Source organism: Glycine max, chromosome 6, assembly GCF_000004515.6.
Source record: "Glycine max cultivar Williams 82 chromosome 6, Glycine_max_v4.0, whole genome shotgun sequence".
Taxonomy (NCBI): Eukaryota; Viridiplantae; Streptophyta; class Magnoliopsida; order Fabales; family Fabaceae; genus Glycine; species Glycine max.
This window is the reverse complement of record NC_038242.2, coordinates 16,997,049-17,022,993: the sequence shown is the minus strand read 5'-3', so window position 1 is coordinate 17,022,993 and position 25,945 is coordinate 16,997,049. Positions and strand designations below refer to the sequence as shown.

Here is a 25,945-nt window from a genome sequence, read left to right as displayed (position 1 = left end):
AGAGATTCAAAGGTTGTAAAAGAATATATGAAAAAGTTTTAAGTGTTGTTAAAATGCAAGTCAAGGTCTTGCTTTTATAGACTCTTCATGTCTGGTCAAGAAAACCATTGGAAGAGTTATAACCTTGAGAAAATCTTGAGAAAACCATTGGAAGAGTTACATCTCTTGATTTTTATTCAAAACTTGTCATTGGTAATCGATTACCAAAACCATGTAATCGATTACACAAAGCATTTTATGAAAAGATGTGACTCTTCACAATTGAATTTGAATTTCAACGTTCAGATACATTGGTAATCGATTACCAATATATTGTAATTGCTTACACCATTTAAAAAGCAATTGGAATTTTGCAAATCCAGTTAAAATCTTTTGAAATCAAACTTTCCCACTAGTAATCGATTACAGGAAACTGGTAATCGATTATAAATTTTTTTATGAAATCTAGAATGATTTTTTTATGATTGCATATGCTAACATAAATTTTTGAATATAAATTTTTATATATAAAAGACATAAAACATTAATATAATTTAAGTAAATAAATATTTATAGTTTTTATAAAAATCTTAAGTAAAAAAATGAAGAAAAAAAAGTGAGTGAGAAAAAAGATAATGGGAGTTGTTGCGTTCGAGAGAGAACAGAGGGAAGAGGTTAGACTGAAGAGACTCGAGAGGTTATATTATACAAACAAGGCCCTGGATGGCCTATGTGTCAAGCTGTGGTGCAATGCAATTCCCGCCTAAAAATGTCAAATCGTGCTACAGTGTGTTTTCAGTAAATAATATATATATAATAAATAAAATAAATAATCATTATTATTATTAATATTTGACACCCACCCCAAGCATTTAAGTTTCCAACGTGCCACACAATTATCGATGCACTAATTATGTTCCCTAAGGCTTTTGCATTTTCCAACATACGTTTCATTTTGAATTTTGCTTCTGACCCCTATCTGTTTCCCATTGCTTCTCAACTCTTCGTTTCCCATTTTCGTTCTTCTCCATTCCTCTCCATTCTTCTGAATCCTCTATTCCTCTCCATTCTTTTGTGTTCTTTTCTCTCCTATCCTGTTGTGTTTTCTTTTTCCATTTGGTTGGTTTGGCCAAAAAATCGAAAGGTTGTTGCTTGGTAAAGTCGTTGTTTTCTCTCCCGTGAGGAAAACCCAAAGGCTGAAGCTTTTTTGCTTGGTTTGATAGTTCTTTGCTTGGTTTGGCCGAAAAATGATTTTTGGGTTCTTTTCTATCTTATCCTTTTGCGTGATGTATTTGATTTCTCCTTTGGTTTGTGGTTCTGACGGTCCAAATAATTGTATTTTTTTGTGTTCCTCGGGCTTATTTGACGTGACTCACTATTGTTCTTCCTTTGCAATACAAAAGCTTCAATTTTTTTGCGTCTTCTGCCTTTGTTTTGTGTTATGACTTTTCGCAGGACAAAAGCTTAAATTTTTTTGGGTGTTCTGCCTTTGTCTAATGGTTCAATATATTTTTTGGCATGTTGATTTTTTTTATTAATCGCTATTGTATGCAGAGAAGGTGGGAAAACACACTAAAGCTGCGATTTTTATCTCAAAAACTCCATGAGTACAAATTTGTAAACACAAAAGCTAAATTTTTTTTGGGTGTTCTGCCTTTATTTTGTTTTCTAACTTCTCGCTATACAAAAGTTTAAATTTTTTTGAGTTTCTGAGCCTTCTCCAATGTGCTTATTGTTTCCTATACCCATCTTTTTGTGTTTTCGTCCTTTTTTGGTGGTCTAATGGTTCAATATACTTTTTGGCATGTTGATTTTTTTTATGAATGCAGAGAAGGTGGAAGAACACACTAAAACTACGATTTTTATCTCAAAAACTCCATGAGTACAGGTTCATAAACAAAAAAGCTTAAATTTTTTTGGGTGTTCTGTCTTTACTTTCTTTTTTGACTTCTCACAATACAAAAGTTTAAACTTTTTTGTGTTCCTGAGCCTTCTCCAACGTGCTCATTATTTCCTATACCCAGTTTTTTGTGTTTTCGTCCTTTTTTGGTGGTCTAATGGTTCAATATATTTTTTTGCATGTTGATTTTTTTTATGAATGTAGAGAAGGTGGAGGAACACACTAAAGCTGCGATTTTTATCTCAAAAACTCCATGAGTACAAGTTCGTAAACACAAAAGTTTAAATTTTTTTTTGTGTTTTGCCTTTATTTTGTTTTCTGACTTCTCGCAATACAAAAGTTTAAATTTTTTGTGTTCATGAGCCTTCTCTAACGTGCTCATTGTTTCCTATACCCAGCTTTTTGTGTTTTCCTCCTTTTTTGGTGGTCTAATGGTTCAATATATTTTTTTGCATGTTGATTTTTTTTATGAATGCAGAGAAGGTGGAAGAACACACTAAAACTGCGATTTTTATCTCAAAAACTCCATGAGTACAGGTTCGTAAATACAAAAGCTTAAATTTTTTTGGGTGTTCTGCCTTTATTTTGTTTTATGACTTCTCGCAATACAAAAGTTTAAACTTTTTTGTGATCCTGAGCCTTCTCCAACGTGCTCATTGTTTCCTATACCCAACTTTTTGTGTTTTCGTCCTTTTTTGGTGGTCTAATGGTTCAATATATTTTTTTGGCATGTTAATTTTTTTTATGAATGCAGAGAAGGTGAAATAACACACTAAAGCAGCGATTTTTATCTCAAAAACTCCATGAATACAGGTTCGTAAACACAAAAGCTTAAATTTTTTTGGGTGTTCTGCCTTTATTTTGTTTTCTGACTTCTCACAATACAAATTTTAAACATTTTTGTGTTCCTGAGCCTTCTCCAACGTGCTCATTGTTTCCTATACCCAATTTTTTGTGGTTTCGTCCTTTTTCGGTTCCTGGGATTTTTGTCATGTTTCCCTTATTTTTGTTGCATGTTCTTCTTTTGTTTGCTTTACCATCTTTAACTTTTCTATATGCTAACTGCACTTGCGCTATGTTCTTGGCCGAGAACAATAAATAATCCGAGAACGGCAACTCTCAAAAAGAACACCGGTCATAGGTATCCCCCAACCGTAACTACAGGTTTGTTTTCTATACCATTTCTTCCCCATTTCTTCATTTGTTAGTTTTGAGTCTGTTTTTATCTTTATCTTTCGGTGCCTATTTTGGTGTTGTGACTTTCTGAAACAAACATGCATAAATCTTTTTTTGTTTGGAAGTGCTTTTCATCTTAGATATGCATCATTCAATACATCTTTTTTAGGTTTTATGAAAATTCAAAATATAAAAGGTTAAATCTTTGTTGTCCATTGGTCATTTTTTGTTGAAGTGACTTTTTATTTTTGTTTTTAGTCTGTTTACACCTTCGTTTTCCATCATTTGTTTGTTGTGCTGCCTTCTTTGGTCTTTTGTTTGTTGTGGGATGAAGAGGAGTCCAGTTGTTAAAAAACCAAACTAAGATCAGTTCGTTTTCCATCATTTTTGTTTTCAGAAAGCAGATGTTATGGGATGAAGATGAGTCCAATTGAATATTGAAGTCCAGAATCCATTACCTTTTTTCAATTGTTTGTTTCCAAAAAATTTATGTAACTTTGTTTTGTATTTAATTTTTGGATGTCGTTATTTAATTCCCTTGGGGAAGGAGACAATATTTTATAGCTATTTACATTTTATCAACAACGTCACCAAAAGAATCATATATTAAAATGTGTTTTCAATAAAACCTTCCATTATTTATTTTTTAAAAATTAATTACAATTGTATTTTTACTTCACCTAATCACTGTCTCAACAAAACATAAAATAATTATCGAATCTTTTACTCCTACTTAAGTTAAGAAACAATAATTTTCCATTTTTAAATTTTTGAGAAAGTTGATAAAAATATATCATATTTCATTTAAAAAAATTGAACTTGACACGTATTTATTGTTTTAGATACAATTGTAGATTAATACAATTTTATAACCATTCGATATTAATACGATTATATTATCTGACTTACAAGTACTTGATATGTTTCCAGATTTGTTGAACTTAATTTGAATGAAAAGTTAAACTAAAATAAAGTTAATTCAAATACGTTGCAGTGTTTGTTGTACGTGGATTTTAATGGTTATGAAAATAGTGATAAATTTACATCTAAAGATGAACTGCGATCATGTATCCACCTAAATTTGTTTTCTAAACAAATCTATTTGAGTCAGTTAATTTAAATACGTTTATAGTATTTGAAGTAAGTGAATTTTAATAATTATAAAAATACAGATAAATTTTCATGTAAAGATGAAGTGTAATCATATATCCACCAAATTCTATTTTTTTTTCTTTCTAAATTATATGTATCTTTTATAGAAGAGAAAACTTTCCTTTTAAATATTAAACGTTATATAATTTATTGACGTTTAATTAATAAGCATATTTTATTCATATTTTTGTTAATTTTCATTTCAAATTAATAGGTACTTAATAATCAATTTTAAATATTCTGTTAGGATATAGAAATAATCATAATTTTCAAATTAATAACCATATATGAAAATAATCATAATTTAGACGATGATTTATTTTTAATTAGTAGGTACTTAATAATCAATTTTAAATATTACATTATCAATTTTAACATATTATTAAAACAACTTCAGTTTTGTATTTGTTTTTGTCGTAATCATTGTCAATTTATTAAAGTTTAATTAATAAACATATTTTATTCGTATTTTTGTTAATTTTCATTTCAAATTAATATGTACTCAACAATCAATTTTAAATATTCTGTTAGGATATAAAAATAATCATAATTTTCAAATTAATAACCATATATGGAAATAATCATAATTTAGACGATGATATATTTCTAATTAGTAGGTACTTAACAATCAATTTTAAATATTATCGTATCAATTTTAACATATTATTAAAATAACTTCAATTTTGTATTTGTTTTTGTCGTAATCATTGTCAATTTATTGATGTTTAATTAATAAGCATATTTTATTCGTATTTTTATTAATTTTCATTTCAAAATAATAGGTACTTAACAAATCAATTTTAAATATTCTGTTAGAATATATAAATAATCATAATTTTCAAATTAATAACCAGATATGGAAATAATATTAATTTAGATAATGATTTTTTTCTAATTAGTAGGTACTTAACAATCAATTTTAAATATTACAGTATCAATTTTAACATATTATTAAAATAACTTCAATTTTGTATTTGTTTTTGCCGTAATCATTGTCAATTTATTGACGTTTAATTAATAAACATATTATATTCGTATTTTTGTTAATTTTCATTTCAAATTAATAGATACTTAACAATCAATTTTAAATATTCTATTAGGATATAAAAATAATCATAATTTTCAAATTAATAATCATATATGGAAATAATCATAATTTAGACGATGATTTATTCCTAATTAGTAGGTACTTAACAATCAATTTTAAGTATTACAGTATCAATTTTAACATATTATTAAAGCAACTTCAATTTTATATTTGTTTTTTGCCGTAATCATTATTAAAGTATATATATGAATTAATAGACTAAATGTTTGCTAAGGTGCAAAAGATTATTATGCGAAGTGGAAAAGATTATCATTATACGATCAACAATAAATATGGATGACCCACAAGACAAACATATTACTTTCCATGTTGACGTCATGGGACCTTTCATATGTTTTTTTTTTATAATTGTTTGTTTGTGAATATATGAAAAAGATTATCATTACACTGATAAGCAATAAATATGGATGACACACGAGAACCGTAAAAGGTTAGCGCTTAATATACTAAGTAGATTAATAGAGTATATATATGGATTAATAGACTAAATGTTTACTGAGGTGCAAAAGATTATCATGGGAAGTGAAAAAGATTATCATTATATGATCAACAATAAATATGGATGACCCACGGGACAAACATATTACTTTCCATGTTGACGTCATGTGACCTTTCATACGTTTTTTTATAATTGTTTGTTTGTGAATATATGGAAAAGATTATCATTACACTGATAAGCAATAAATATGGTTGAGAAACAAAAACCGTAAAAGGTTAACACTTAATATACTAAGTAGATTATTAGAGTACATATATGGATTAATAGACTAAATGTTTGCTGAGGTGCAAAAAATTATCATGGGAAGTGAAAAAGATTATCATTATATGATCAACAATAAATATGAATGATCCACGGGACAAACATATTATTTTTCATGTTGATGTCATGGGACCTGTCATAGTTTTTTTTTATAATTGTTTGTTCGTGAATATATGAAAAAGATTATCATTATACATTGGATATCATTTTCAACAAGTTAATATTTAATTTACAAAATTTTAATATATATTACATTTATTTATTTATGTTACAGCATCACATGGCCAAGGCAACTATTGGATATTTGTTATTATATCACCTCCACTAAAGTAAATTGATTTAAAATATCTACTTATCACGTGAATATTATTGTATATAGTACTATCGTCATACTTCTGATTATTAAATTATCAATAATTGTATCCAAAAATCTAATAAACTCATTTACCTCTCTTTATTGTGTAGTTTCTCTTTCATTGCTACATCAACACCATCCAACAATCTACAATAACATCAGGTTTGTTTGTATTCTTACTTTATGCTATTTTTTATTTTCTAAACATAACTCAACATTATTATCATACAAATAAATATTGTTATTGAACTTTGCACATAATATTCAAATAGGAGTATGAGTCCGAGCGTGGACACACGCAAAAGACTAATATATAAAGAAATGAATAGAAAGTGATGAAAAAGTGGGCTAAGTTATTTTAAGAGATGAGGAGATGACACATGGTAAAAAGTGAAGAGAAAAAAAGAAGGAAATAAAAAGTAAAACAACTTAAAAGATTGGAATATGTAAAAAAGTAACACATGTCAAATAATTAGACAAGGCTATTTATGTAATTTTTCTAAAAGGGAAGAAAGAATACATATGATCTAGTCAGAAAAAGAAGGTATATGTCCGGAAAATTGTTTTACAAACAAAAATATTTATTAGAGGTAAGTATAAAATTGCAGCTTATTTGATCATATTTTATATTATTTTAAAAATAAAAATATTGACGAAAAATTGGAGGAAGAAAAAAACATAAAAGTTTGTTTTTGTGATGGAGCCTTATGCCTTGTATTAGGAATAATGAATCAGAAAATGAGTGTAATGACTCATGACACTAATTTGGTTGGAACTGCGCTACTCACTCAGTTAATCTTTGACGTTGTGTGCCGTACAAAGTGATGACGGGTAAGGCTATGAACTTGAGCCATTCCAAAACGGTGGTTTTGATCTGGCTCATCTCCGCTTTCTGCTTCTTCACCTTGTTCCAAATGGCCCTCTACAACTCATCACAAACTCCTTCATCAACTTCTTTAGGTAATAAAATTGCTTATTAATTATTATCTCTCTTTTATTACCCATCATTTTCAAACTTTTGTTTACACCAGGTTCAGTTTGGTTGGTTTGTTATGTTCTGTTTATGTGTGTGTGTGTGTTTGTGTTTCCATTTATGGTAGATTTTACTTTGGTGACAATTGTCTAGAGTTTCTTCAATTTGGGTCACTAATTTTTTGTCAAATTGCCAATTATTTTTGGCCTTCCCAAGAAAAGTTTGAACTTTTTAGAGCGTGTTCTTATGCTTAACGTGATGATTCCGTGTAAAGATGGTACCTTGGAAGTGGGTTTTGTTCAAAATTTGATTTTGAGGGGAGATATATGCGAGTTTGGTGCTAAATTAAAAGGGTCTATCTCAGATTCTCCAAATTCAAACACGGGGCAAAGATCAAAGTTGTATGACAAGATGGGGAGAGATCTGGATGAGCATGGAGCTGCTTTCCTGAAACATGGTGAAACCTCTCAGTCATTGTCTCTTTCGGATATATTCACACTGAAGGATGGATCTGTAACTCCTGTTCTGAAGGTGACATGTTAGCAACAGTTTAGGCTGTGTTTCATGGAGTTGTTTGGGCAGCAACTGATGATTATTTTCCATGTGCAGCCGGCAAATCCTCCGGTGCGGGCTAATGTATTGTATTTGAGCACTGAATTCTCTGTACCTATCGCGTAAGCATTAATAATTTGACTCCTGGATTTTATTGATTATCATTTTATACATCTATGCTTAGCTGTAGACATAATTCTTCTGAATTTGGCCAAGGTTTTGAATTGGATGATAATGCTTAGATAGTCATTTAAAAATTGTTTTTTTCTCTATATGAATATAGGCTGAATTGTCTAACTGTCCCTGGTAAATTCTTTTATTTGGATATATTGACAACTTGCATATAAAAAACAAATCGTTCATTGGATTCATAGTATAGCACTTGTGGTCGTGATGTTGATAAGATTTAGTGTTTCCTGGGAATTTGAAAGTTGTATTGTATCTTAAGCAGAGAAATATCTTTCTGAGCTCATACGTGTATGTGACATCTTACTTTTAAAATGGGGTTATGCTAGAGATCCATGATCCCAGTAAGCATAAGAGGAAATGGAGTTTTGAAATAAATTTTGTCAAAACTATTGCATAAAATTTCTAGATCAATTCATACCTTATGTAATATCATTGTATAGTAAATAGGGCCGGTTTGGGTAAGCTTATCCAAAAGCAAGGTTTATCTGTTTAACCTTACAACTCTGGTTCTTTTCTTTCTAACATTTTTACAGCAAGGTTTTATATGTATTGGTGTACAACTGTACATTCTATTACCAATGAATGTGTCTTTTTTAAAATACTTACTAATTTTGCAGGACTAACTGACCATTGCTTTTTTAAGGTGCAAATCGCCTAATACGGTTCTATTTAGGGAAAAATGATCACTTGAATGGTTTGAAGAATCAAGGAGTGTATCATTTTGAAACTCAATAAGTAAATTGTTAGATTTAGAGATCAATGCTTTAAAATTGATTCAGACTAAAACTTCACCAGGTTAAAGTTTGAGTATATCCATTTTTTTCTTTTGCTTTCCTGGAAAGTGGAACATTGCATACCACATTGTAAATTACAATTGTAGAAAGGATGTTAATTTATCTTCAGTTTCATGTATCCTTCTTTACTTTTATATTTGTCTTCTTTGATTTAATTCTTTTATTACTTTACGTCAAGCAATTTGGTATTCATATAACACATGCACGGTTTGTATGACACAGGGAGGCTGTCAAAAATGTTTTTAATCCTTATTTTGATAAAGGTAAGCTATTGTTGGATCAACGCTTAGCTTGATAGTGATAACAAAATTCTGATTCGTTCACTGGTCTATATCTTTGCACTTTAAACTGCCTGTGCTGCTTCAATCTTCTCTTCATCTTGTTTTATTTATTGGAATTCTTACATGTGTGCCAATTAGCAATCTGGTTTCAGAACTCTAGTCTGTACCATTTTAGCATGTTCCATGCCTCCCACCATATTGTACCTGTACCTGCCACCAAAGAAGAGGTATACTTCAATTGTGCATGTCTCAGTTTCTTCTTGGCAATTTGTTGGCTAAGCTCATGGGAATCATTTTTGTGTCAGATAGAAGCTGAAGCATCTTCTGTGGAAGCTGTTGTCGCAACACTCTGCCCTTTGAAAATTGTTTTGGATAGGGTTGTTTTGACTTCAACAGGGGTGCTCCTGGGTTGCTGGCAGGTTTGTTTCCATAATCTAAAGGATTTGTTTCATTAACCTTGGCACATGTATTGTAGACTGGGTTGTATAAATGGGCATTATTCAATTTCTTGATGCTAGTCCCCTACCGGGCTACCCCTACCCCTTCTCTCATAACAAAAAAAAGGCAGTGCAATATATTGGGTTCTGTCAAGTGAAATGAAATTTTAGAATGGTGAAGCTGGTTCAACATAGGAAATTGTTAGCTTTTGAACTTAAGTGGTTCAGTCTTCTAAATTTTCTCTGTTACAACAGAAGTGAAGATACCTATAGCATTTTCATACTTGTATGATTCATTCAGTCTTTTTAGATTATAGAAATATTTTGGCATTATTTTTTTTCAATTAAATGGAAACAGCAGAGCTTTATCTGTTATGCTTTTAAACCAAACCTTTCTCTATTTTTTTTGTGCTTTTATTTTCAATAACTTGTGATCATCAAGTTTCATATAATCTTTGTTAATTTCAAAGCATAGCCAATTGTTAAAACTATCAACCTGTGCATCAATCAGTATATTGAAAAAACTTGAAATCATTAACCGAAAAAAGAAAAAAGGGAAACTATTTCCATAACTCTTCATGTTGAATTGTGTCAGGATTAAAATTTCTGACCGCATTTGCAAGCCTTGTCTTACTAGTTATGCATATTTTGTAGGTTACCTCGGGAACAGATCCCATAACCATTCGTGCTAAGTTGAAGAATGCACTTCCACATGCACCGGAGAAGCAACTTGTAAGCATAATTTGAAATACTCAGTTTTGATATAATGCCTATGCAAGAAAAGTGAATATATATACTATGGGTTGAGTCAGGACTACATTGTGAAGTTTCCCGTGCAATTAGAACAATTTATTATCCACATATGAATTTGGATGCTTTGATAATTAAAACTAAGGTCCAGGCTTTCATGAGCCTGAAATCTTAACATTAATTTGAGATGTCCTCTTTAGAATTTTATTATTATACAAGTTAATAACAGTTTCCTCTGTGGACTCCAATCCTGTGTTTCTGTAAAGTTATTCTGGTAATTCGAAACAATTTATGCCACTAAAATTGCGTTACTTTGTGATGCTTGAGGATCTGTTATTTTCTTCTGCAGTATGATGCTGCAATTCTCCACACGTCATTTGCAAGGCTTTTGGGTCCACCTAAAGCATTATCACCTTCGGTAATATGCTTCTACAGTATTTATTTAAATTTATTACTGCTAGCTGTTAAGTGATATAATCGTTTATTTTAGAATTGCATTTGGTTCCTGGCTTTGACATCAGCATGATTTTCTGATACCTATAGTGAAGCAGTAACAGTTAAGTTTTTATTGCTTTAGAACTTAGGAGAAGCCTACAAATTTCTTTTGTTGGCAATATATTTGGAGCACGGTAAAATGTCAATTGATATTGACAAAAAACTAAGTTTAATTTATATGCACTGTCAATGTAAAAAAATTTATACTGTCAACCAATTAGAAATCACGGTAGTTTAGGCATGATTTTTAAGGTAGTTTTTACAAAAGTCAACCAACTCACCATGCATATCAACTTGTGATTAGATGATAGTGTAAAATATCTTTAACGGGTCAGTGTATAGATTATTTTCTCAAAACTTATTATGGAATGAATATGAGGACAGACAGCATGCCAAAGAATGACTTCTTGTAATGTGCAGGAACAGCTTAGAATGTCAGATGATGTCCAATTTTTCCATGACCTAGTTGATCGACTTAACAGTCAGATTCATGGATTCAAGGTTTGTGCTTATTTGTTATTTAATGGGGTAGTTATAATTGAAATTGCAGTTAAGAAGATTGAAATCTGAAAGGTTTTTTTGCAGTTGGTATTGTAATTGCTTTGCCTAATGTTTAAACTCAAGGACCTGATTTGTTATTGACATTGTCTCTATTAGTACCGGCTCCTGCCATGCTCTCATCTTTCACCATATACATGACACTTCCTCTCTATATATACACTTCTTATTCACCTAATACATCTACCAAGGAGAACCTGATAACTCCTCTCACATGCCATGTTCTCACTAGATATAGGATATGTTTATCCACTTATTTCATTTTTGTTTTCTTATTTTCTTATCTTACCGGTGTTTATAGAGAAGTTTAACAGGCCCTTAGTCTCTTATAGGAGGCTATCAAGTGAAAGGAGTATTTGTATGAGAGTATAAGAGGAGTAAAGGTGGACCATACATGAAAGTTTATGATTATAAATTATTTAATGACTACATGATCACTTCAAAAGTTACCAAACTTTGTCTCTTAAGCTTAACCTTTCACGGTCATGACTCATGATTCACTCTTTTTATTCTCATTAATAAAAATTCTTTCACCTTACATGCTCCTGTCAGATGAATGTATTTTTTTATTTATCCTGGATCAGAAATCATGAGTATCTTCTAACCCACTAAGTCATAGATGAATCGGGTGCACAGTGTGACTGTTGCTGATCCAATTTTTTTTTTTTGCACATGATGGGAATTGAGTTCGAGTTCTCACATTAAATAAATTATTTCATCAGGTGTGAACGCAATGGTGTTTTACGCATGTAACCCTAACCTTTATTTACATATATATCCAGGCGGTGGTGTCGGAGCTTTGGTACGTGGAGGAATATGATGTGCTAGCCCTTGCGCTAAATGGAAGAATGAACACTCGCAAATTCAGACTTAGGTGTTCAAAAGAATGAAGTTGTCTTGCACGTGTATTGCATGTGTATTAAATTTAGTGACCACAAGAATATGCACTAATGTGTAAAAGAACCATTAGTATACAGAAAACTACGTGTTTTTTTGTTTCTTTTACTGCATTGAAACTTAAAAGTCAGTCCAAAATTATATATAGGTGGATATACTAATGTGTATGATCATAGATTCATAGAATAATATCTTATACGGTTAATGGACTTCAATTTTTATTTTTTTTTGCTGCTAAGTGCTAACTGGACTGTTGTTTCCTGAACCTCCAAGTTGTTTCCTGCATCCTTTCTCCTTTCTGAAATGTTTTCTTTACTATCCGGATTAGTCATTCTGAGCCAAACAGGAAGTGCAGGAAGCAAAAAAAAATAAAAAAAATGGTTCCAACGTTGTGAGGGTTTTTAACCTTACACTTTCAATCAATTTTATTCTTAAATGTTGTTTCTAACATTGGAATATTATTTTCTAAAAAACCATTAGAATATTCTATAATAAAATAATAAGATAGGAAAAGTGTAAAAGGGAAAAAAATATATTAATAACGTCGTACTCTAACCTTCTTTTAACACACTTTTTATTGAGTAAAATTCATGTAAATTTGACTAAATACGTGTCATATTTCCCATTTGATGAGTTATATTTGCAAAAAAATAGAATCTATACAAATTTCAAATAATCCCAGAGCGCATTAAAGAATATATTATATTTAAAGTAAATGATGGTTCTTTTACTATTTGAGGTTTTTTTTTTAAATTATCAAATGGAATTATTTTTGAATTAATTCTCATTTAGAGATAAATTATAAAGATAGTTATCCTCTTGGAAACAAAAGTTGTAAATTTTAATAGACTTCAATTTTAGAAGAGGTGAGACCCTATAGCTACAAGTAGGATAAAGATTTATCACTTTAGGAATTAATTAAAAAATATAGCATTTGATAATTTGGAAAAAAAAATTAACCAAATGATAAAAAAAAAGCCAATTGATGGCATAGCCAACTTGAAGGTGAAGATTTCAAGTGAACGGCTGGCACGCGCTTCAATCACGCGCTTTAAGCCACACGATTTTATGTTATACTCCAAAATAATAATTATTCATAATCAAGATGTAAGGGGGAAGTTTCATTGTTTAAAAGCAGGAAAGAATTTTCTATAAAGAAATTAGTTCCACAGAAAAATGAAAAATGATAATCATTAAAAAAAGTTATTTACATTTTATAAAAAAAATAATAAATATTCCAGAGTCTAACTTTGATATTTTTAAAAGGTTTTTATTGTTTTAAAATTTATAAAATTATTAGAATTTTTTAGCATAATTTTACTTTAAAAATACTTTAAAAAATCCAAAATTACTCTTATTATAACAACAATAATAATTTGAAAAGCAGAGATAAAGAATGAGGTGAATTTCAATGGTGGATTTTTTAAGGTGCAAACAAGCATGAAATAGACATTAATCTTGTTATAAATGGTGACCTACTGTCACACTCGCCACCTTACAATATCTAAATTATTTTTTCACAAAACCAAAATACCATATTTTAACGGAAAATTTTAAGACTTAAATTATTAATTTTTTTTATGATATTCAATCTTTTTATTCTTATCCAATATGATACTTCACTATATACTTATAATTCACCATATACTTATAATTCAACATGAACATGTTCTGTGCGTTTAAATTGGTCTAACTGTACTTCTTGTTGGCACAAATTTGAAACTTCAACAGCCAGAACTTCTCGTCGAAAATTGTAGTCATATATGCATATTTTGTTTTCTTCCATCATAACATATTCAAATAATGGAATAGAAGTTTTATTCCATTATGCTCCATTTTAATGTATTCCATTAGTAAAATGTCTCCTGCATGAGTAGTTTATGGGGAACAATAGCTTCAAATTCAATGTCTGGATTCAGTTTCTGTAGGCTTGATGTTGATGTGCTGAAGGTCTTGTCCCAGTAAAAAGGACCAAAGGAAACTCCCCAGGAGAGTTCACAAGGCTGAAAGAGATAAAATGAAGCGTGAGCATTTGAATGAACTTTCTTGGTCTTGCCGATGCACTAGGTAACTTAATCTTATGGCACCATCTCAAATTTTAGTAACTTAATCTTATGCCACAGTCTCAAATTTTTGTTCTGACCGGTCACCTTTGACATGTTGCAAAATCTAATGTTTGTTCTGCTTTTGTTTCTTTTTCTTTTGGGGAAGGAGTAACTGAACTTGATGAACTGAGCAATGGAAAAGCTTCTATATTGAAGGAACCCACCAGATTGCTGAAAGACTTGCTCAGTCAGATCGAGTCCTTGAAAAAGGATAGTGCATCTCTGTTTTCTCAAACTCATTATGTAAGCTCTTGACATGCTTTTACTTCATTTTTACCCTGTAGAGAATGAAGACTTGTTACATGTTTAAGGATTACTATGGTCTCAATTAATCTCTATACGACACATAATTGAGTATTGTTAATAAAAATTATCGTAAATAGAAAAATCAACTCCATGCCACATCAAAATTAGTCGGAATTATGAATACAATGTGATTTTAAACTATCTAATAATTTCAAGTGAAGAATATTCACTTATCCAAAAGCATTTTTTTCATTACACTTGATATCCTTTCTGTTTAAGAAAACTATGTATATATTTCAGCATGTTACACAATCTAGGATTTGATTATGATATGATATTAATTACTCAGTCAAGGATTTGATTCTAATATATTTTTAATCATTCAGTCAACTATCTGATATGATTATAATTATTGTCAAATATTGTAATTAGCTTAAATAAGGATACCTACTTAATATAGGAAAGATAGCTGCCTAATTTCTAAAGATTTAACTTATTTCTCTCCTAATGCTATGTAGCTGACAATGTATTCACTTGTATATATTTTGCCTCTCGATCAATGAAATGCACAAGCCAGAGGTTTACTTTCATGGTATCAGTAGCATCTCTATAATCAACTCTGATTTTTTTTTACCTCTACAGCATGTCTAACGATCAAGACACACCTCCCACCAACCTTAATTTGGAGAGCCCTTATTATCTTCACTCTTCTGATAATCCTGGACAAACTCTTGTGAGTGACGTCCTTACAGGTCTCAACAATTACAATCCATGGTCTCTTGCCATGACAATGGCTTCAGAGGTTCCCATAGAAAAATAAAACTGTCACAAGCGAAGGAGATCCGAGTATGGAGGGAGTTCAAGTGCTGTTGGGATCAACAATCAAGGCAACGTTCTGGAAAATCTTTCTGTTGGCATTGGGACTATTGCTGTGAATTTTGAAAAAATATCTAACATGATGGAGAAAAGAGAAAAAGATAGAGATAGAGATAGAGAGCTCGAGGGTATTATTTGGGATGTTATAAAAGAAATTCCAAATTTGGATGACATAACGCGTTTCAAGGCAGCTGAATTGTTAAATACTAAAGCAAAAAAGGATTTTTTCTTGAAGATGTCACCGGAAGAACGCTCATCTTGGATAAACTTTAAGTTAGGGAATAATTAATATTTTGATCATCTATTATTAACATATTATTTTAAACATCGTGAGTTTGTTGAACTATATCTTTTGGGTCTCTATTTTGGTTGAAGTATTTGATTTGTTTTTTGGTCGAACTATTATGGTTGTATTTTGGTTGAAATATTTGGTTTGTTTTTTGGTCGAATTATTATGGTTGAAGTATTTAGGTTATATATTTTGTGAAATTGTTGTTGTTAAACTTTAGTTATATTTATTTTATATATGAATTTGTATTAACTTTGATATTAACTTTGATATTGACTTATAACCATGACCATGACATAAAGAACGAAGAAATGGATGGAGATATATATAATGAAGATACAAATGATGAAGATATAGATGACGAGGAAACAAATGAAGAATTTTATGAAGCCACATACACATATGTGATGGCAATTTATGCTTTAATAGATATATTAAATCAGTTTTTGAATATGATGCGTGGTGAACATATTTAACGTCCATTAACTCGACGACAAATTATTAGTCGGGGATATGACTATATACACAAAGCATTAAACGATGATCCTGCAATCTTTCGACAAGTATATAGGATGTATCCTGATGTATTTCGAAAGTTGTGCACGATTATAAGAGAAAAAACACCTTTGGAGGATACAAGATTTATTTGTGTTGAAGAAATGCTTGCATCATTCCTACAGATTGTCGGCCAGAACACTCGATATTGTGTAATCCGCAATACATTTGGCCGATCACAATTTGCTACAAGTGAAAATTTTCACAAGATTTTGAAAGCTCTGAACTCATTAGCACTTGATTTAATGGTTAGACCAGGCTCAACTGTGCCTGCAAAAATAAGGAAAAGCACAAGGTTTTATCCTTATTTTAAGGTATGTGATCATTATCTAATTATAACAAAATTATAATTATAATTGTGATTATTATAATAATATTTATGATTATTGATACACACACTTTAGGATTGCATTGGAGCTATTGATGGTACACATATTCCCGCATCAGTAAAAGGACGAGATGAAAGCAGTTATCGTGATCGTCATGGAAATATATCACAAAATGTATTAGCTGCTTGTAACTTTGATTTAGAATTCATGTACGTTCTTAGCGGGTGGGAGGGTTCAGCACATGATTCCAAGGTGTTAAGTGATGCTTTGGCAAGGAAGAATGGACTTAAAGTGCCCCAAGGTAAGTATTATCTGGTGGATTGTGGATTTCCTAATCGACGCAAATTTTTAGCCCCATATCGAGGTGTACGATATCATCTACAAGATTTTGCAGGTCACGGTAATGACCCTGAAAATGAAAAGGAATTATTTAATCTTCGGCATGCATCCTTAAGGAATGTGATTGAGAGGATATGTGGTATTTTTAAATCGCGGTTCACAATTTTTAAGTCAGCACCTCCATTTCTATTTAAAACACAAGCAGAGCTTGTGTTGGCATGTGCAGCACTTCATAATTTTCTTCGCAAAGAATGTCGTTCTGATGAATTTCCAGTGGAACCTACTGACGAGTCTTCATCTTCATCTTCAGTGTTACCAAATTACGAAGACAATGATCATGAACCCATTGTTCAAACACAAGAGCAGGAACGAGAAGATGCTAATATATGGAGGACTAATATAAGTTCAAATATGTGGAGAAATGCTAATAATTAGGTGAACATGAAGTGAGAATCACTTTGTTATTATTTTTTTAGGCAATAATGACTTTGTTATTAAAAGGTTTAAAATTTCTATCGTTTTTATTTTCTTTATTCAAACATTATAATTTATTTATCATCTTTTTCATTCACTTTTGTAACTTCCGTTATTTTTTTGTTTAAAATGTATTAATCTTTCAAAATCTTAAAAATCCATAAAGTACTTTGAAATCTTAAAAATCTGTGTTAGAAATCCATTAAAATCTTGGGTTAAGAATCCTGATTGTAAAAAGTCTTTTAAAAAAAATCTTTTAAAATCCCACAAAATCAATACAATCCCACATAATCTTTTAAAATCTTCAAGATTGTTTTTGTCAAAATATTCTCTCAAAATCCCAATCCAATACACCCCCCTAAATTTGCTTTGTTGATGGCTCTTTCCCTTCCCCTGCATCCACTCATGAAGATTATCATTGTTGGTCTCATGTCAATAATATGTTCATGTCATGGATCCTCAACTCCATCGATTGCTCTTTGGCCCATACTGTGCTTTGCTGTTTGGGCGGATCTTAAGGCACGCTTCTCCTCCAACACTGGTCCTCGCATATATGAGCTTGAGAAAAATATTGCTACTCTTCAACAACAAGACTTTTCAATTGCACACTACTTAAATCAGCTTCGCTCTCTTTGGGATGAGTTATCCCTTATTGATTCTCCACCAAAGTGCACTTGCCAAGGTTGTACTTGTGGAGCCAAAGAGACTTATATCTCCCAACAAAACAAACGACGCCTCATGCAATTTTTGATGGGACTCAATGACACCTTCAGTCAACCACAAAGCCAGTTACTTCTTACTACATCCCTCCCAGATGTTGCTCATGCCTATTCCCTTCTCCTCCAAGATGAGGCTCAAAAGGCACATACACATCCCCCAATGACTTCAGAACGTGAAGCCCTCCAAACTCAAACTGCACATGCATTTTTGGCCAAACAAACACCTTCTCGCATAAGGGGAACACTCATGGATAGTCATCTACTTCATCCACTCGTGTTGACCAACGTAATGATGCTGCAAAAGATCCTTTATTTGCATATTCGTTACAACAGCTTCTTTGCCTATTAAGGGAGGTAAACCAACCTAAGGCCAATCTCACAGGTGCGTCTCTAGCTCTTTCTTCTGCCCTCTGTATGCCTACTGAATGGGTTATTGATACTGGCGCAATAGATCACGTTTCTTTCACCCCTTCCTCTTTTCAACAACCACCTATTCCTTCTTCTCTTGATAAATCTATTTGTGTTCCTAATGGTCATTCGGTTCCTATACATGGCATTGGAAATGTACAGATAACATCAGATATCATCTTGACTGATGTCTTATTTTTACCCTCATTCAAGTTCAACCTTTTATCTATGCCAAAACTCACCCAAACTACTAATTGTTCTATTTTTTTTTTATCCTGATCATTGTGTATTTCAGGACCATTTGACGAAGAAGGAGATTGGTCGGGGCCATAAAAAGGGTGGACTCTACTTTCTTGATGTCTCTACCTTTGTTGTTGCTGTCATCACCACCTCATCCACCACTTGGCATGCTAGGTTTGGTAATCCATCATCAAGTGCCCTCAAGTGTTTAGCTCCTGTTCTTGGTTTCAATAAAAACTCTTGTGACCATTGTGAAGTCTGTCATTTGTCAAAACAAACAAGATTCCCTTTTCCTTTACACACACCCACTAGCAGTAGTTTGTTTGAATTAATTCATGTTGATGTTTGGGGAAAGTATGCCACACCTACAAAAAATGGTCATCATTATTTTTTAACTATTGTTGATGATTTTTCCCGTGTCACATGGACCTATCTCATGAAATACAAGTCTGATGCCTATTCTTTGTTAGTCCATTTCTTGGCTTATGTTCGCAATCATTTTCAGACATGTGTAAAAACAATTCGCTCTGATAATGGCACTGAATTTACAAATAATTCATTTCAGAAAATTCTTTGTGACTCTGGGATTCTCCAACAATTCTCTTGTCCAGGTACCCCACAACAAAATGGTGTCATCGAACGTAAGCACTGACACCTTCTCAATGTTGCACGGGCTTTACGTTTCCAAGCCGATCTTCAATTAATTTTTTGGGGTACGGGCTTTACGTCTCCAAGCCGATCTTCAATTAATTTTTTGGGGTGATTGCATTTTCACTGCCACTTATTTAATAAATCGAACACCATCCAAAATTTTAGCTGGTCAAACTCCTTATGAAAAACTCTATGGCCATCCACCTGATTTCACTCTCCTTATGAAAAACTCTATGGCCATCCACTTGATTTCACTCACTTGAGTACATTTGGTGGTTTCTGCTATGCATCCACTTCACATGATCATCCAAATAAATTCAAACCTAGAGCTAGACGTTGCATCTTTGTGGGGTACCCTGCTGGTCAAAAAGCCTTTAAACTATATGACACTGATCATCATAAATTTCTAGTTAGTCGAGATGTTATCTTTCATGAAACAATATTTCCATTCAAGAATAGTAAGGCTTTGCATGATTTACACATGGAACGACACCCTCTTCATCTACCCATTTGTGATCAAGAACCCATAAATTCACCAACCCCCACACCTCCTAGAAACACTTCTACACTCCCTCCTACTGCAGAACCCAATGATAATGAACCCACACATACTGTTGAACCCCCTGCAGGAACTAACCTTGAACCCCTCCCTGCAATGCTTAACCTTGAACCAAGACACTCCGAACGTCTCTAAAAGCCTCCAGCTCGCCTTGCTGATTACGTGTGCAATATGGCCTCCGCTCAATCTTCTTCCTCGTCTCCAGGTATGCAATATCCTATCTCAAACTTTCTTTGCTCAAATCTTTACTCAAATAACCATCTCCATTTCATTAATTCTATTATCAAGCACATTGAACCCACCTCATATACTGTTGCCCGTAAAGATCCCCATTAGCGACAGGCTATGGAAGACAAAATAAAGGCATTAGAGGCTAACAATACCTGGACTTTAGAGTTTTTGCCTCCCGGAAAAATGACTATAGGCTGTAAATGGTTGTACCTTATAAAATATAATTCTGATGGCTCCATTGAACGATACAAAGCATGTTTGGTTGCTAAAGGTTACTCACAACTAGAAGGATTTGATTTTACTGATGTTTTTGCTTCTGTTACTAAATTAACTACTATGAGGACTGTTCTTAGTATTGCAGCAACAAAAAATTGGCCAACTCATCAAATGGATGTTTCCAACGCCTTTTTACATGGCAATTTACATGAAGAAGTTTACATGCAGCTTCCTCCCGGGTTTCATAAACAGGGGGAGAGTCGAGTTTGTAGACTCAACAAGTCAGTTTATGGCTTAAAACAAGCACCTTGCACTAGGTTCACTACTTTTTGGAGTGCTTTGCTTGAGGCCGGTTTTACTCAGTCAAGGGCCGATTACTCTATGTTCTTATTTACCCGTGCATCACATATAACAATTTTACTTGTTTATGTTGATGATATTGTAATTATAGGTGATGATGCGTTGGTCATTTCACTCCTAAAGAAATACCTTTGCAACCGGTTCAACATAAAAGATTTGGGCTCATTGAAATATTTTTTGGGAATTGAAGTGACACGTTCCAAGGCTGGAATTTTTCTTAATCAACGGAAATATGCATTAGAAATTTTGCAAGACACAGGCCTTCTTGCTAGTAAACCAGTCACAACTCCACTTGATTACAATCACACTTTGGTTGCTGATCATGGTGAAGTCCTATCTGACCCTACTTCATATCGGCGATTGGTTGGTAGATTATTATACCTTACAGTCACCCGACCAGATATCACTTATGCAGTTAACTTACTGTCACAGTTTATGTCTTCTCCTCGTGACACACCCTGGCAGGCAGCACTTAGAGCGGTGAGATATATCAAATTTGTCCCGGACCATGGTATCCTACTCTCATCTGATTCTTCTTTACGCTTGCATGCTTATTGTGATGCGGATTGGGCTTCTTGCCCCACTTCTAGAAGATCAACCATTGGTTATTGTATAGTTTTGGGTCCAAGTCTCCTCTGCTGGCGAACCAAAAAGTAGTCAACAGTTTCCTGCTCCTCCGTCGTAGCGGAGTATCGAGCCATGGCAAATGCGGTTAGTGAGCTCACATGGCTGCACACTCTTCTTCATGAATTGGGTATTCCACCATATCCTGCAACTTTATCTTGTGATAATCAAGCTTCCCTCCATATAGCAAACAATCCAGTCTTTCATGAAAGAACAAAATATGTTGAAATTGATTGTCATTTTGTTCGAGATAAAATTCAAGAAGGAAAACTTCGAACCACATTTGTCCCCTTAAATCAGCAATTGGCAGATGTCTTCACAAAGGCTCTTCTTCCGGCTTCACATACTCAGTTAATTTCCAAGCTCATGTACCTTCCTAGTTCTTGAGCTTCAGGGGGAGTGTTACACAATCAAGGATCTGATTATGATATGATATTAATTACTCAGTCAAGGATTTGATTCTGATATATTTTTAATCATTCAGTCAACTATCTGATATGATTGTAATTATTGTCAAATATTGTAATTAGCTTAAATAAGGATACCTACTTAATATAGGAAAGATAGTTGTGTAGTTTCTAGAGATTTAACTTATTTCTCTCCTAATGCTATGTAACTGACAGTGTATTCACTTGTATATATTTTGTCTCTCGATCAATGAAATGCACAAGCCACAGGTTTACTTTCACTGCAAGTTAATGCATGCTTTGATTGAAGTTTCCAAACTTAACTTTAGATTAAACTTAAGTTTGTAATCTGAGTCTACGAAAGTAACTAAAATCTTAAATAAAACTCAGTTTCCAAGCAAAATTTTTAATGTGCAGACATATTTTTAGGATAACCAAATATGTCACGAAACTGAGTTTACTTTTCAAAAGTACATTTAACAACACTCAAAAGTATTTTTTGAACAGATATCCAAATATGCCCTTAATTTCATTTCATCAAACATTGGAAACTACTATTAATGTCACAATGTGTTCTTGTATTTGATTATATTTTATGAATTCATGAAAGTATCTTCATTGGGCAGGTGACTATGGAGAAAACTGAGATGGTGGAGGATAATTCTTCTCTAAAAACACAAATTGAGAAACTTCTAGGTGAGATAAAAGCAAGAGTAACCCAATCTAGACCTGACCTGAATGCACCTCTTCATTTGGAACTTCAGCAACAAGAAAAGGCAACAAAATTTACAGGAGAGAGTCTCCAATTGTCTACCACAGAACCTACATTGCAGCAAGGACATGAAGTTTTGATTGTCCCCTTAAGTCATCAACACCAAGATGCTTTATCAACTCATAATGTTGCTGAGGTGACTCCAAAACCCACCTCCACTATCAGAAAACCACATGCCAGGTATCCCACCCCAATGGATTCATGGCCATTACAGCTGCTTGCAGAGCAACCAACTTCAAGTAAACAATAATGCTAAGGTGTAGAGTAATGAAAATGGATTCTCTCTAGTGGTCATGATCATATTTGAGTTTGTGTCTAACAAATCAAATATGGAAATTCTGCTGCTCAGGAGCTTTTGTATATTCTTTTTTCTCCCTAGAGAAATTTGGAATTTGGTGATTGAATAACAATTTATACTGTGGATATATAGATTATTTACTCTTTTATTTTTTTAGTTTTTAAAAATATTTTATGAAAAAATTATAAACTAATTTTTAAAGAATAGACGTGGGAAAGATGAGAAAATACATAGAAAAACATAAGTAATAGAAAATTGAAAAAAAAATATAGATTGATAAGGAAAAAAGTTTTATACTATTATTTACTTAGAAATGGTCATGTTGAAGTTTATTAACTTTTAATAAAAATATTTAAATGTCATATACCTATCTTAATTTTTATTTGATTGATACTGAAAATTATAAAAACCCTTTACATGCTTAATTTTTATAAAAGTTCTCTCATTTAATTTATATGATTAACTTTTATAGGTCAACCAATCCAACATTGAGCTGTTTAAACAAGTTAAAATTTAATTTATATGGTTAATTTTTATAGAAACTATCTTATTTAATTTCTCTAGAAATCAAAGTGGATAAGTTGATTTTAGTTTACTATAAAGAAATTTAATTTATTTAATATTTTTAATCTCCTTATAAATATTTATGGGAAATTTTATTCAGGAGCCTACAAAAATTTATATGTGAAAAGTGTGGTTTTTATACTGTTACTTTACCAAACATAACTAAATTAGGAATTTTCGTGGAAATATGATAATTCAACAAGAATGAAAGAAAAGAACAAAAACAAGCTAAGATATGTCATGAATGTGTTGAATGAAAGGAGTTGACTGTTCAACTCGTTTTGTCTTGTAACTTCAAACACTTTCGGCTTGTGTTGCACAATTCATTGAATAACTGCATGGAATTTGTGGCGATGCATATAGCCTAAAATTTAAGACAATAATGAACTGTTTGTCAGTAAACCCCTAGCCCTACAAATTTTTTGGGAAAATGTTGTAAAGAAAGTGTAATTGGATAAAACAATAAACGGACAACTAATAACTCCAAATAAAAATTAGAGCATTCGAGAACCCACATGAGTGACATGATAATATTAGCACAAAAGTAAGTGTATTTTGATTTTTTTTTTTCGCTTTCACGAAATTCACGTAACCTTAATAATTTCGCAGGCCATTGAAATTTCACCAAATTTTTAATTAAGTTTCTGAATTTGTTTTAATTTGATTCCTGAATTTTAATTATTTTTTAATTAAGTTGTAAACTTATATTTGTTTTTTTTAATTAGATCCATGACAGGAACCTAATTAAAAAATTAATTCAATTTGGGAGCGTAATTGAAAAAAAAATAAAAAACTTCATTACAAAAATATGAAATAGTTTAGAGTCTTGCAGGTTAATTCACTATATAAAAAAAAAATATTTCTGATGGTCGAAATCCATCGATAACTTCAAAAATATGTTGGTAATTTAAACTTTTTGATGGATTTCCGACGAACCAAAATTTATCAGAAAAATGATCGTAAAAAATTTTAACCGACGAAATTTTGTTGTCCATTGGAAATTTCAAATGAAAATATCCTCCGTAAAGATTCCATCAGAAAAAAATCCGTCAGTAATATCAAGAATTGTTTATTTCTTTTTTTTTTCATTTGTATTATTTAACATCGATTATTTAGAAATTATTTTTTACATTTATAATATTTAACGTTAAAATTTTAATTAACACTTACATGTAATTAACTAAATACTCAAATTCATAAATAAAAAATAAATAGTAAAATAAATCATTCAATTAAATTGAAAATAAATCTAAAAGAAATGCACAATGTTATGTCAATAGTAATTTTGTGTTGCTAAGTCGGTAATCAAAATATTCAATGGGAGAATGCCTTTGTTGGTCATCGTCTTGTTGCTGGTCATCTAGCTATTGATCATTTGGTTGGTCATTGTCTTGTTGCTGTTGTTGGTCTTACTGGTGTTGGTCCTGATGCTGCTAGAAAGGTTGTTGATGTTAATGAATAATGTTTCGTGCTTTAGGAGGTAGGAACTGAAGGACGACTGACTGAAATAAATACATGCATCTCCTCCTTTGATTGATGAAGCTTCTCCCTTAGTCGGTTAATCTCCGCTGAATCTTGAGCGTGACTGGAAGATCCTTGTGTACGCTGCATGAAGTTGTCATCTCCACATTTATAAGAATGAGCAAGATCTCCAGTACCATAAAGACATCCCTTACGCTTTGTGATGAGAATCCCAAAGCTGCCCAAATACAGGGACCTATGACCAAGGGTAGGACCAAACAGTCAGAGGATATCCTCTAACAAATGGTAGCGGCCATAGTTGACAAGGCCCAAGTAGAGAAGGACGAAGGCCCAGAGGCACTCCCAAGAATCTTGATTGTTGAAGGCCCAAACTAATTTGAAGACCCATATCCAATATTTTCTATTTTTGTAATTTTAATTAAATAAATTGGTGGTTGAATCCTATGTCTTTTCAGCTACACCAATTTAAATTAAATTAGTAATTTAATGCTACACTATATGTATTCAACTCATTTTGAAGGAATGGACTTTTGGCATTTTTCATAAAATACTTGTGTATTTCGTGATAGCTTCTCTCTGGGTTCCTTGTCGAATCAATTTGAGACTTATCAAGGTTGAACCCTTGTGGCATCTACCTCTAACTTATCTTCCATCTCTGGAAGTGGCGTCATCTGATTTCGTGACCTGTACCAAGCGATCCGCTCCTAATAAGAATCACATCACTTTGGTCCAACCGTTGCAACCCAACATTGAGTCCTAAGTCTTTGTTCTTCAACAGGGTCTAAAGGAGTAAGTTGTGATTCACCAACACTTGATGCAACATCAGACCTAGCTTGAGATAGTCT

General features: G+C 32.1%; 1 protein-coding gene and 1 pseudogene across 2 annotated transcripts; both read left to right on the top strand.

Annotated features, from left to right (window-relative positions):
• The first annotated feature begins 7,142 nt into the window (after positions 1-7,142).
• On the top strand, positions 7,143-12,565 carry LOC100791859 (uncharacterized). 2 transcript variants are annotated; one of them, XM_003527026.5, is made up of 10 exons: positions 7,143-7,390; positions 7,768-7,934; positions 8,013-8,077; positions 9,161-9,201; positions 9,358-9,446; positions 9,525-9,638; positions 10,311-10,388; positions 10,756-10,824; positions 11,322-11,402; positions 12,242-12,565. In XM_003527026.5, exons 1-10 carry the CDS (start codon positions 7,255-7,257, stop codon positions 12,347-12,349), a joined length of 948 nt encoding a protein of 315 aa, XP_003527074.1. In that variant the 5' UTR covers positions 7,143-7,254; the 3' UTR covers positions 12,350-12,565. The 2 variants fall into 2 exon arrangements, with proteins under 2 accessions (XP_003527074.1, XP_006581967.1); XM_006581904.4 differs by having other exon boundaries at positions 7,144-7,390; positions 11,328-11,402.
• Positions 12,566-13,752: 1,187 nt separating this feature from the next.
• Positions 13,753-25,080, top strand: LOC100810788 (transcription factor bHLH47-like; annotated as a pseudogene).
• The last annotated feature ends 865 nt before the right edge of the window (positions 25,081-25,945 follow it).